Below are 12,946 nucleotides of genomic sequence, written 5' to 3'. Positions count from 1 at the left end.
ATTTTGAACTCTTGCTTCTAGATAAAACTGTTGAGCCACCTGAAGTTTAGGATCGGTCGCCATCCCGCAGATTTCTTTTCTGTTCAGAAATAATGGGAATAGAAACCCTTCCCTCTGTGTTGTTCGGGCACGACTTCCACTTGTACTTCTTGGAGGAACAGTTGCTTGTGAGAGGGGTCCCTGAAGAGGGATGGGGGGGGGGGGGTAGGAGGCAAGGATAGGAAAGGGATGGAATAGACAATTGTGACTACCTCTATAACCCACTTGTCGGTGGTAATGTTCTGCCATTGATGGAAGAATGGTCGTAGGCGGTGTCCAAAAATAGGGGCAGGCAGTGTAAGTGCTGAAGTGGGAACGTTGTTTTCTACACCCTCAACGAAGGCTTCAAATTTGCTTTAGTCAGAGGGCATTGAGACGCTGCCAATGAGTTGGGACGGCGGCGCTGGTGACTGGGTCTCTGGCATTGCTGTTGCCATTGCTCATGTGATCTATAGAATTGCTGGGTGTATGTGGGGTAGCGTGGACGCTGGTAAGGTTGAGATCTATATTGTCTTCTGGTCATAGGGGTTTGAATTCCTAGGGACTGGAGAGTTGCCCTTGAGTCCCTCACTGAATGAAGTTCGTCATGGAGGCAAAGAGTTTGTCGCCATCGAAGGGAAGATCTTCAATGGTACTCTGGACCTCTCAAGGAAAGGAAGAGCAGGAGAGCCATGAACCTCAGGGCATCACTACTGCTGTAGCAGTGGATATTGCTGCAGTATTGGCTGCATCGAGGGTCGCTTGAAGAGTGGTACGGGAGATGATTTGTCCCTCGGAAACTAGGGCTGTAAATTATTTTTCTTTTCTTCCGGAATGTCATCAATAAAGTCCATGAATTTATTGTAATTTTTGTGGTCATATTTTGCCAGAACAGCTGTATAATTAGCAATGTGAAATTGTAACGTGGAGGATGCGTATACCTTGCATCCGAGCAGATCTAATCGCTTACTGTCCTTGTCGGACGGAGTGGAGCAGGGAAACTGGTGTTTGGTCTTTTGGTTGACTGCATCTACTACCAGCGAGTTTGGCGCTGGATGAGTGAAAATGAATTCAGAGCCCTTGGAAGGGATGAAGTACTTCCGATCTGCTCGCTTACAGGTAGGTAGGCTTGCAGCGGGAGGTTGCCAGATGGCCTTAGCAGTTTCCAAAAGGGCTGCGTTGATCGGTAATGCAGTCCTAGAAGAAGAGGGCTGCAAGATGTCCGTTAGCTCATGCTGCTGTTCAGGAACCTCCTCCAGGTTAATTCTTAACTCATTGGCAAGTCTTTTAAAAAGATCTCGAAAGTTTGAGAAGTCATCCAAAGATCTTGGGGGGGGGGGGGGGGAGAGGAAGTAATGCCTCATCAGGTGTAACTACTGGGTTGGAGGCAGGTCATGATTGATCCTGCAGTTGTGACAGTGCTGCCTGGTGTCTTAAGCCAGTGGCAGATTAGTCAACTGGCAGTACCAGACAGGTGTCACGCCTGGCTGTGGTGGCATAGTGTGTGGTCTCAAGGATAAGGTGCCCATGGAGCCCAATATTGCCACTGTGGTGGGAAGGGCATGGGTTGTGCCATCCAGGGGTTTACACACCACAGGGCAGGAGCCAAAGAGTAGGATGAGGTAACTTTTCTATGACCTCTATTGGTTGGTGTCTGACGACAGGAGATTTGATAGGGTGAAAATTCTCCCTACAGTCCAGATTCCTCAACGTTGGAGGAAGGTTGTCAGGACCCTGACTGAGCATTTGGAGAGAAGTGTTAAGCACGGGTGACTGCAAGATAGGTGACACCAGCAGGTCCTGTGACTCCATGAATTGCAGTGCTGCAGCCCCTCTGAAGTGAGGGCTATGCAAGAGGAACTTCTTGTGAAGAAAGGCTTCTCTGCACCTGTGTCCTGAACCTTGTTTCACTGCTGGCCAGCTCAGAGGATGACAGTTCTGGGAGAGCAAGAATAGCCTGCAGGGGGTCAAGCATGTCAACATGTGTCGGAACTGCTTCCATCGTGGTGCCAAATGGTGCCGTGAGAGGCAGGCAACCGGAAGCCTCTGCACCGGAGCTTTGTGCTCCAGCCACAGGCGGGTTTCGTGTGGCGCCAGAGGAGCCTGGAGCGTCAAAAGTGCTCAGCTGGGGAAGCACCAGGAGGGAGGTTGTAGACCTGCCCAGGAAAGTCTTCTCTGCTGAAGTACCTTTTGCGGGTGAGAGGGTGCCTTTTTTGAGGGTTTCTTTTCTTTCTTTGAGGCGGGGGGGCAGCGACATGCAGTGGAGTCGGTGCCTGGGTCTGAAACTCCTCCTAAGGACTTCTGGAGGAAGAGCAGTTTTAGTCTCCGCTCCCTGTCCTTACGTGTCCTGGATTTTAGCTTGCTGAAGTGGGCACATTTCTGGGGGATGTGGCATTCCCCTAAACATTTTATACATTTTGAATGGCCATCTGAGGGAGGGATGGCATCATTGCAGGTAGAGCAGTGCTTAAACCCTGGGGAGCCAGGCATGTCAGAAGCGGCTGCCACTGACAGGAACAAGAAGTGGGTTTTGGGGGTTTTTTGTTTTCCCAGTAGTAATTAGATACCACTTCTCCTATCTTTCTCTCCCTAACTAACAAGGAAGATATTTGAACAAAGGGAGAGGTCTCTAAGGAGTCTGCTGAGCTCCGTCTCAGGCCAGGGATGGTAGAGAAGGAACTGAGGAGACCGGTCATGTAAGCATACTATTAAGGCACACTCGGTGCATGGGGCAGTCTCTGCGCATGCATGACCGGTATGAGTACTGCTGTCAATCTCAGAGAAAAGGGGCAGGGACACACCAACACCTGGAGTAGAGAACCCACAGGGACATCTCTCGAAGAAGAATGGGAGGATCCTCTTTCTGAGACGCCTGGGTCTCAACTGAGACACTATTTCCTGTGACTGGGAAGATTAAGACCAGTATTTAATGGGTCTGTGCCCTTCAGATTTTTATAGTTCATCTTGAGCCATAATCTATTCTAATGCTCCATGCATGATGTTTTAGAATTCTACTTTTCTATTCTGTTTTATGCTATTTGGATACATAGTAGCACAATTTAGCATTCTTGCACTTATTACACCATTGGGGCACCTCCATAAAAAGAGATAAAATATAAAGTACTGAAGCAATTTCCTCCATTACACCCCCAACTCTGTGTGTCTGCCACTAATCCACTCTAGCTAAATTCAACACTTAAAGTACAAAAACAACTCTCACCAGTAATAAGTGAACTGCAGGGGAAGGAAAAATTGTCACAAAGGATAAAATGAGAATTAATAGGATCCAGTGGATTTTTTCTCCCCCCAATAGCTTATGCTTTCAGAGAAGGCGTTTGACCAGTAAAAGTTAATCAAGGAATAAATTAACGGTAGACTGCACCCATGCTTGCTGGGGAAACAGAACTACTAGGGAACTTCAATACCTGGAAAGATCATGGAGAAAATAATTAAGCAATCAATTTGCAGACACCTCAAAGACAATAAGGTGATAGGTAAGTCAGCATGGATTTGTCAAAAACAAATCATGTCGAACCAACCTATAGTTTTCTTTGACAGGGTACATTCCAACCTGGGATGTCCCCTGTTCTGCAAGAGGAGGTATGGAGTGACTGGGAGACAGACTGGTGGGCATGTGGCAAGCTGTGACAGGTAAGAGTACCAGGTCTGTCTCCGCCAAGTGGGAGCAATCAATATGACATGTTCTCCGTCTGTTTTCAGCAGGCCTTTCGACAGTAGGCAGGAAAGTCGTAGAGAAGATCCCCATCTCAGGACAGGAGGAGAGCATCACCCACGGAGTGTTGTCCACACTACTGCTTCACAGCAGGGATAGGACATCTCTTGTTCAGGTAAGTGGCAAACAGATCTGTGGTTGGCATCCCCCACCACCTGAATAGATCGTAAAGTGCTACTGGGTCTCACACTTGTGGTTGTGTGGGAATCTGCGACTAAGATGGTCTGCTATTGAGTTTTGTGTGCCTGGGAGGTAAGCTGCTGACAATGTGACATTGTGGGCAATACACCAGTTCCATAGTCTCTCTGCCTCTGCACAGAGCGAGGGCAACCTGGCTCCTCCTTGTCAATTTGTCGTGTGTGTATATACAGGCTAGACTGTCCATTGGGACTCTCGTGTGCAGTCCTCTGATCAGTGGGAGGAAGTGGGCACAGACATTCCTGACCACCCTTAGCTCAGGGAGATCTCTCTGTGGGTGACCACTTGCCTTGTGTCATGAGGTTGTTTAGATGTGCACCTCACCCCATGAGCAATTCAGCAGGGGTGGAAAGCAATAATGCAGGGCTTTGTGAAAAGGGAACCCCTTTGCAAACATTTGCTGGGTCTTTCCACCAGCCCAAGTAGTTTGACCCTGATGGATAGTGACAGGGGTTTGTCTAGTCCAGTGGCCCCCAAACTTTTCAGGGTCAAGCCCCTGCTTACTCCTGTCTGTGCCCATCCACCCCCGAGTGGGGCTGGGCTGGGGTGGACAGGGGTGCAGGGGCTGCTACAGGGGGTGGGTTTGGGGCCAGGAGCAGAACTGCAAACAGGCCTGCAGCTGGGTGTGGAGCTGCAGCCAGGGCCAAGGCTTGGGATGGAGCCAGGCCCAGGGCTGGGAACCAGGCCAGAGCAGAGCTGGGGGATAGGGCAGGAGCTAGGTGGTGCTCACATACACACCCCAATCATTCCTCTGCTTCCCCTCTAGGGGGGCACACCCCATAGTTTGGGGAACTCTGGTCTAGTCTGCTCCTGTTTGGTCTGTAAACCCAGCTGAACCACATCTCAAGGCATAACATGTGAAGCCTGGCATGTGGTATTACTCCTGTGCCTGCTGCCATATGCCCCAAGAGTTGGAGGCGGTCTCTGGCTAATATTTGCAGGCTATTTTGAACAGTCTCTATGGGTGTGGCCAGGGAGAGAAATCTGAGATAAGGAGAGCTCTGACCTGTAATGACTCGAAGTCAGCCCCTATGAATTCCAGGTGTTGCACTGGAATGAGGATTGATTTCTGGGCATTGATCTGTAAGCCCAGGTCTGTAAACAAGTGCATTGCAGCTTTGGTGACTCAGTGAGTCTCTTGAAGAGATCAGGCTCTGAGGAGGGTAAATCATGGTCCCCTGGGAGCATAAGAGTGCAGCCAATGCTGAGGGAATAACGGAAAATACTCTTGGGGCCAATAATAGTCCAAAGGGAGTATCCTGTACTGGTAATGGTCTTATCCTAGAGTGAATCTTAGAAATCATCTGAGTCAGTAGAATTGAAATATGAAAGTAGGCATCCTGAAGGCCAAGGGCTGAAAACCTGTTCCAATACTGGAATAATCATTGTTAGAGTGACCATCTTGAATTTTTGAGCTTTGACAAACTTGTTGAGAGCTCTGAGGTTTAGGAAATAGTAAGAGTAGAACCTCTTTCCCTGTAGATGTTGAGGTACTGGTTCTATGGCTCCTAATTGGATAAGACAATCTACCTCTTGTCATAGTAAACTCTTGTGAGAAGGGTCCCTAAAGAGATACAGAGAAGGGTGTTGTGGAGGGGGCAGGGAAGTAAAATGGATAGAGTACACATTGGAATGATGGATCCTAGAGACCGTTTGCAATGTTATGTGTTCCCAGGTGCTGCAGAACACTGCCAACCGGTGGCCAAATGGTGGATAGCAGTGGTTGGTGCAGCAATGGGAGGGGGAGTCCACTGATGACTTGACCAACACATCAAAATTGGTAATTGGACGTAGACACCTGGGACAAGGAATGTTGCAGGCCAGATGGTTTACACCTTGAAAATAGAGTACTTGTGGCACCTTAGACTAACCAATTTATCTGAGCATAAGCTTTCGTGAGCTACATCGAAATGAGCTGTAGCTCACGAAAGCTTATGCTCAAATTGCTTAGTCTCTAAGGTGCCACAAGTCCTCCTTTTTTTCTTTTTGCGAATACAGACTAACACGGCTGCTACTCTGAAACCTTGACAATGTATTTTTCCTCTGCAGCTTGTACTACATTGAACTGGATATTGGGAGATGTGTGGTTTGTGCTGGGGCTGTGGACTAAACTTCCTCTTTTGTCCTAGTGTGCAGATGCCCAGCAAATGAAGAGTGGCTCAAGAATCCTTCAGGGTGTGAAGAGAGGCACCAATATTTTCTGCAAAGAGTTTAGCGTCTTCAAAGGGAAGGTCTTTGACGGTTCACTGTACCTCCTTTGGGAAGCCCAAGGGATGGAGCCATGACACACGTTGCATCACCACCGCCATTGAGATGGACCTGGCTCTTGTGTTGGCTGCATCGATGGCAGATTGTAGCATTGTTTTTGCTATTAACTGTCCCTCCTGAATAATGGCCTTAAATTGGTTGCGATGTAACTCAGGCAGCTGCTCTGGAAAATCAGTTTAGAATAATTTACATAATCTTATTTCACCATCAGGGCCTGGTAGTTGGTGATTTGAAACTGAAGCATGGCTGAGGCGTACACCTTCTTTCCAAAAAGGTCCAAACACTTCCAGTCCCTATCACAAGGAGTGGACCTCATTGAGTATTGACAGCCATGGGAATTAACAGCATTCACCACAATGGAGTTGAGTGAAGGTGGGAGAAGAGGAACTATCTCCCGTGCTGGGACATAATATCTTTTGTCCACCCATTTGCAAGTAGGTACCACCAATGCTGGGGTCTGCTAGATGATTCTTGGCAGGTCCAGAATGGCCTTGTTAATGGATAGGGAGATATCTGAGGAGGATGAATGGAGGATGTCAAGGAGACAATGATGTGTGTCCTTGACTTCCCCTAGTGGTATTTGGTCCTGCAAGAGGCAAAAGTCATCCTTCAGAGATGGTGGAGGAGGCATGATGGCCTCATCCAGGGAGGAGGAGGAGGATATGGTCCTTGGGGTCACTTCTTCAGCAGCACCCTTGTGTTCCTCCATGATTTCTTCCAGAGGTTCCAAAGCTCTGGAAGCTGCAGCCAAAGGGTGTGCCTTAAGGGTTCTCAGGTGGTGCAAGAAACTCAAGAACCATGGTGGCAATATGCAGCCCAATGCTCCCAGTATGGCTACTGGAGTGGCACCCAAGGATGGCTGTACCAAGGTGGTGGCAGTAGGGTCATCTGAGGTTATGCTCGAGGTGCTGTTAATATTTGGAGTACTGTGATGCCACCTCATTAGATTCAGTATCTGAGCACTCACTAGAGTAGAGGAGCATGACAGGGCAGCAGGGAAGACTTCTATGCCCGTCAAAGACTTGGTGTGGAAGTTCAGACACTGAGAAGAGGAGACTGTGTCCGATACATGGAGGTCCCTAGTGTTTGAATTCCAGCAGCACTGACTTGGTGCCATTGGTGGTACCAGGGTGGGGCGGGAAGGAGACAGAGGAAATCTTGCCCAGACCAGTTACTCTGGTGCTGAATGAGGCTTTGACAGTACCAATGTAGGATTGTGTGTACACTCTATTTTAGTAGGGCTGTCTATTTGAGTTAATCGTGTGAATTAATTGCAATTAAATTAACTGCACTGGTAAACTATAGAATACCAATTGAAATTACATATTTTGGATGGCTTTTCTGTTTTCAAATATATTTATTTCAGTTACAACAATGTGTACAGTGCTCACGTCATTTTTGACTACAAACATTTACACTGTAAAAAACAAGAGATAGTATTTTTCAATTTACCTCATACGAGCACTCTAGTGCAATCTCTTTACCATGAAAGTGCAACTTACAAAATGTAAGGTTTTTTTGTTACATAACTGCACTCAAAAACAAAACCACGTAAAACTTTAGAGTCTACAAGTCCACTCAGTCCTACTTCAGCAAATCGTTAAGAGAAACAAGTTTGTTTACACTTACGGGAGATAATGCTGCCCACTTAATTAAATGTCACCAGAAAGTGAGAACAGGCATTCTCATGGCACTGTAACTGGTGTCGCAAGATATTTACATGCCAATGCACTAAAGATTCATATACTTCTTCATGCCTCAGCCATCGTTCCAGAGGACATGCTTCCATGCTGATGCGTCTTTTTTTTTTAAAGCATTAATTTTGTGACTGAACTCGTTGGGGGAGAATTGTATGTCTCCTGCTCTGTTTTACCCTCATTCTGCCATATATTTCATATTGTAGCAGTCTCGGATGATGACCCAGCACACGTTTTTCATTTTAAGAACACTTTCACTGCAAATTTGACAAAATGTAAAAGATAACTACAGCACTCGACCCAAGATTTAAGAATCTGAAGTGCCTTCCAAAATCTGAGAGGGATGAGGTGTGGAGCATCCTTTCAGAAGTCTTAAAAGAGCAACACTCTGATGCAGAAATACAGAACTCAAACCACCAAAAAAGAAAATCAACCTTCTGCTGGTGACAGTTGACTCAGATGATGAAAATGAACATGTGCCGGTCTGCCCTGCTTTGGATTTTTATCAAGCAGAACCTGGTCATCAGCATGGACGCATATCCTCCAGAATGGTGGTTGAAGCATCAAGGGACATATGAATCTTTAGCACATCTGGCATGTGACACCAGCTACAACAGTACCATGCAAACACCTGTTCTCACTTTCAGGTGACATTGTAAACAAGAAGCGGGAAGCATTATCTTCTGCAAATGTAAACAAACTTGTTTGAGCGATTGCCTGAACAAGAAGTAGGACTGATTGGACTTGTAGGCTCTAAGGTTTTACATTGTTTTGTTTTTGAATGCAGGGTTTTTGTACATAATTCTACATTTGTAAGTTCAACTTTAATGATAAAGAGATTGCACTACAGTGCTTTATTAGGTGAATTGAAATATACTATTTACAGTGCAAATGTTTAATCAAAAATAAATATAAAGTGAGCACTGTACACTTTGTATTGTAATTTAAATCAATATATTTGAAAATGTAGAAAACATCAAAAAATTTAAATTGTATTCTGTTAACAGGGCAATTTTTTTTAATTGCCCAATTAATCACAGTTTTTTAAATTGCTTGACAGCCCCACTTTTTAGAGGAGTGCTTTCTCCTGTCCTTGTCCCTTGGTGCCATTGACTTGATGTACACACGCTCATTGGGTCCATGGGTTTGTCAACAGTACCTGCCACTGAGGACTTTCATGAGCCATGGGTTCCAGCCTGAGATGGTCTCAGTGCCGATGGTACTGAGGATACCTAGCATTTCAGAGAGCACTTACAGCTGTCTTGGGACACACTGTGAGGACTTCCAGCTCTGTTTTTGACCATTTGTGAGAGGGGTCAGCAGCTTGTTTCTTTGACACACAGCCTTTAGATGTTGAGGGCTGGGTGGGAAGACTCATGTCTGTCAGGTGACTCATGGTGCAGGTCATGAGAGTCGGAGAGCTGCCTCCATTAAGCTAATCTTCTGTCTGAGGTCGCTGCCCTTATGAGACCAGGGCCCAAGTTTCTGGCAGAAAGCGCACTTCTGTTGAATGTGGTCTTCCCCCAAAACAGTGAGTGCACTCTTGACTGCTTGTCTGCAACAGGGATCACCTCTTCAAGAGGCACTTCTTGAAGCCCAGTGAACCAGGCATACCCCATTAGAGGGCGTGTCCCAATGGGGGAGGAATCAGGAGAAGTCTATTTGGCGTTTTTGTTTTGTTTTTTTTCCCCCCTTCTTCAAGGGAGTAAAGATAAGGGGGGGACTACAACTAAGGCTGTCTACACTGCCCACATCACTTTATTGCCAAGGCAGAGCTCTCCCGGCGATTAAATAAAACCCACCCCAAATGAGCAGTGGTAACTTTATCACCAAGATAAAGTGCTGTCTATACTGGCACTTTTCAGCACTAAAACTTTTGTTGCTGGGGGGGGGGGGGTGTCTTTTCACACCCCTGAACGACAAACTTTTAGCACTGAAAGTGGCAGCATAGACACAGCCTAAGAACTAGGAGTCTAACTATAGTGATGCAAATCAAAAGTAATGGTCCTAATGAACTGTGAATAGCTCCATCTCTAGCCAGGGGCAGATGAGAATGAATTGAGGGGGTTAGCTGGAGTGTACTGACTAGCCCCAAGGCAGGGCAGGAGGGGAGACATGCATGCATGGGCCTAATGGACACTGCTAGGGAAGTTCTCTGATCTGCAGTGCAGGGACGCAAGCACACCTACAGTGGAGAACCCATAGGGCCACTACTCGAACCACTGTTTCTACTCTGGAATATTCAGCTTAGAAGAAAGAGGTCTGTTTTTTCTTTTGTTTAGCTATTTCTCTATTTTAACCTATAGGTGAGTGCAGCATTCATGAAAATCAAGTGCTGGCTGAAGAAAGCCTGCATAACTCTCTCCCATTTTTTCTCCACATGACAGTGGCAATTTATATTAAACTTGACTGGCAATATCCTGGACCACAATTGAGCAGAAATCGCCATTTACATTTAACTGTGTTAAATTGAAGTTTTTAGGGGGTACAAATGGGAACCAGAATGAAATTAAACTCAATTCTAATTGGGACATGAGTGAGGATTCAAACCTGGATTTCAAGGGGCAAAAGGATCCTTCACAACTCTCATACACCAACTCTGCTTGGTTAACTCATACACAGCACCTCCTCCCCACCCCTGATCTTTAAAGCCTTGGTGAGCACAGATGTTAAGAGTTTGCACACATAGAAGTCTGACACATGATACCAATGTTGGACTGGTGAAGGGTCACTTTATAAGAGCACAAAGTTAATACAGGTTTCAGAGTGGTAGCAGTGTTAGTCTGTATCAGCAAAAAACGAGGAGTACTTGTGGCACCTTAGACTAACAAATGTATCTGAGCATAAGCTTTCGTGGGCTATTATCAGCAGGAGGGGAAAAAAAACCTTTTGTAGTCATAATCAGGATGGTCCATTTCAAACAGTTCACAAAAAGATGTGAGTAACAGTAGGGGAAAAATAGCATGGGGAAATGGTTTTACTATGTGTAATGACCCATCCACTCCCAGTCTTTATTCAAGCCTAATTTAACTGTCCAGTTTGCAAATTAATTCCAATTCTGCAGTTTCTCATTGGAGTCTGGTTTTTGAAGGTTTTTTTGTTGGAGAATTGCAACTTCCAGGTCTGAAATTGAGTGACCAGGGAGGTTGAAGTGTTCTCCGACTAGTTTTTGAATGTTACAATTCTTGATGCCTGATTTGTGTCCATTTATTCTTTTGCGTAAAGATTGTCCGGTATGGCCAATGTATATGGCAGAGTCCCTGCTGATAACAGCCCACCTCAATTGATGAGTCTCGTTAGAGTTGGTATGGTAACACCCATATTTTTTTTCTGTGTGTGTGTGTAATAGATCTTCCTACTGTATTTTCCATTGTATGCATCTGATGAAGTGGGTTTTAGCCCACGAAAGCTTATGCTCAAAGTTAATACAATACTTCAGTTAAACTGTTCATGTGAAGTTGTTTAAACTGGGTATTCAAGTAAAGGGTAACATTAGCACAGAATTCACACTTTGTCAATACACTTCTTTGGAAGTTCACAAATTCTGTATTCCAGGAATCACAAGATAAAAGGGCAGAAGATAGGCATCTAAAGGCCAAAGTATCTCTTGAGATACGCAAAGTGTTTCTGCATACCTGGCCGGCACAAATCCCCATGCTGTTCTTTTTCGCTGGCATACACCTCCATACACCAAGCATGGTATGCAAATGAAAAAAGGTCCTCTATCTTCGAAGGAGGGCGAATGGCATTGTTCAGTCGCTTAAGCCACTCTTGACATTGCTCAAAGGTAGAGAACTGACACCTGTCCCAGAACCAAACATACATTTATTAATTTTTCATGCAGAGATCTGGTCATAAAATGCAATGAGTGATTAACTTTGGTGCAAACCAGAGATGAGAATGAACTGTTCTTTCTATTTCAGATGCTGTTGTGTAAACTTTAATGGATAGTAAACATAATTATTCAGATAGTAACGTAATTATCCTAGGGAGTTGTCCTTCCCCCATAACCTTATTTCTTTTGTATGTGCCTATGTTTTGGCTCTCTGAACTTCCACAGGGACAATAACCAGGGAAAAATTCATTTGTAAATACAGGTTTTTAAAAGAAAATGGTCTGTGATTCTTGCTGACATCATACTGAAAGATATATCAAACATGAAGTCAAATTAAACCATATGTATAAATAGTCCTACCAAATTCATGGTCCATTTTGGTCAATTTCATGGCCATAGAATTTTAAAAATAGTAAATTTCACAATTTCAGCTATTTAAATCTGAAATTTCAGTGTTATAATTGTAGGGGTCCTGACCCAAAAAGGAATACTGTGTGTGTGTGTGTGTGTGTGTGGGAGCTTCAAGATTATTGTAGAGGGGGTTGTGGTATGGCTACCCTTTCTTCTGCGCTGCTGGTGGTGCTGCCTTCAGAGCTGCGCAGCTGGAGAGCAGCGGCTGCTGGCCAGGAGCCCAGCTCTGAAAGCAGAACCACCGCCAGCAGCAGCGCAGAACTAAGCATGGCATGGTACAGTACTGACACTCTTCCTTCTGCGCTGCTGCCTGCAAAGCTGGGCCCTCAGTCAGCAGCTGCCACTCTCTGGATGCCCAGCTCTCAAGGCAGCAACACAGAAGTAAGGGTGGCATGGTAGGGTATTGCCACCCTTACTTCTGCGTTGCTGCTGGTGGGGCACTGCCTTCAGAGCTGGGTACCCAGCCAACAGCTGCCACTCTCTGGCCACCCAGCCCTGAAGGCAGTGCAGAAGTAAGGGTGGCAATACCGCAACCCCCCAAAAATAACCTTGTGAACCCCCTACAACTCCCTTTTGGGTCAGGACCCCCAATTTGAGAGATGTTGGTCTCCCCCGTGAAATCTGTATACTACAGGGTAAAAGCACTCAAAGACCAGATTTCATGGTCTGTGACTTGTTTTTCATGGCTGTGAATTTGGTAGGGCCCTATGTATAAAGAGCATAATTTTGGGATTATTAAATAAACCATTATTATCTTGTCCTAGTTGCTCAGGCTCTAATTCATAA

The 12,946-nt window shown here is 45.7% G+C and overlaps 1 protein-coding gene across 6 annotated transcripts in view; it reads right to left on the bottom strand.

Annotated features, from left to right (window-relative positions):
* The window catches only part of MTMR3 (myotubularin related protein 3), a 249,364-nt gene that overhangs the window by 72,905 nt on the left and 163,513 nt on the right, over positions 1-12,946 (bottom strand). For all 6 annotated transcript variants that reach the window (XM_074973297.1, XM_074973296.1, XM_074973300.1 and 3 more), the window contains one exon: positions 11,550-11,716. In XM_074973297.1, the coding sequence (XP_074829398.1) occupies positions 11,550-11,716 (167 nt within the window). The remainder of the gene's footprint in view (positions 1-11,549; positions 11,717-12,946) is intronic.

This window comes from Natator depressus, chromosome 15 (genome assembly GCF_965152275.1).
Source record: "Natator depressus isolate rNatDep1 chromosome 15, rNatDep2.hap1, whole genome shotgun sequence".
Classification (NCBI taxonomy): Eukaryota; Metazoa; Chordata; order Testudines; family Cheloniidae; genus Natator; species Natator depressus.
Note: the sequence above shows the minus strand (reverse complement) of the source record. Positions and strands in the feature narration are given on the sequence as shown.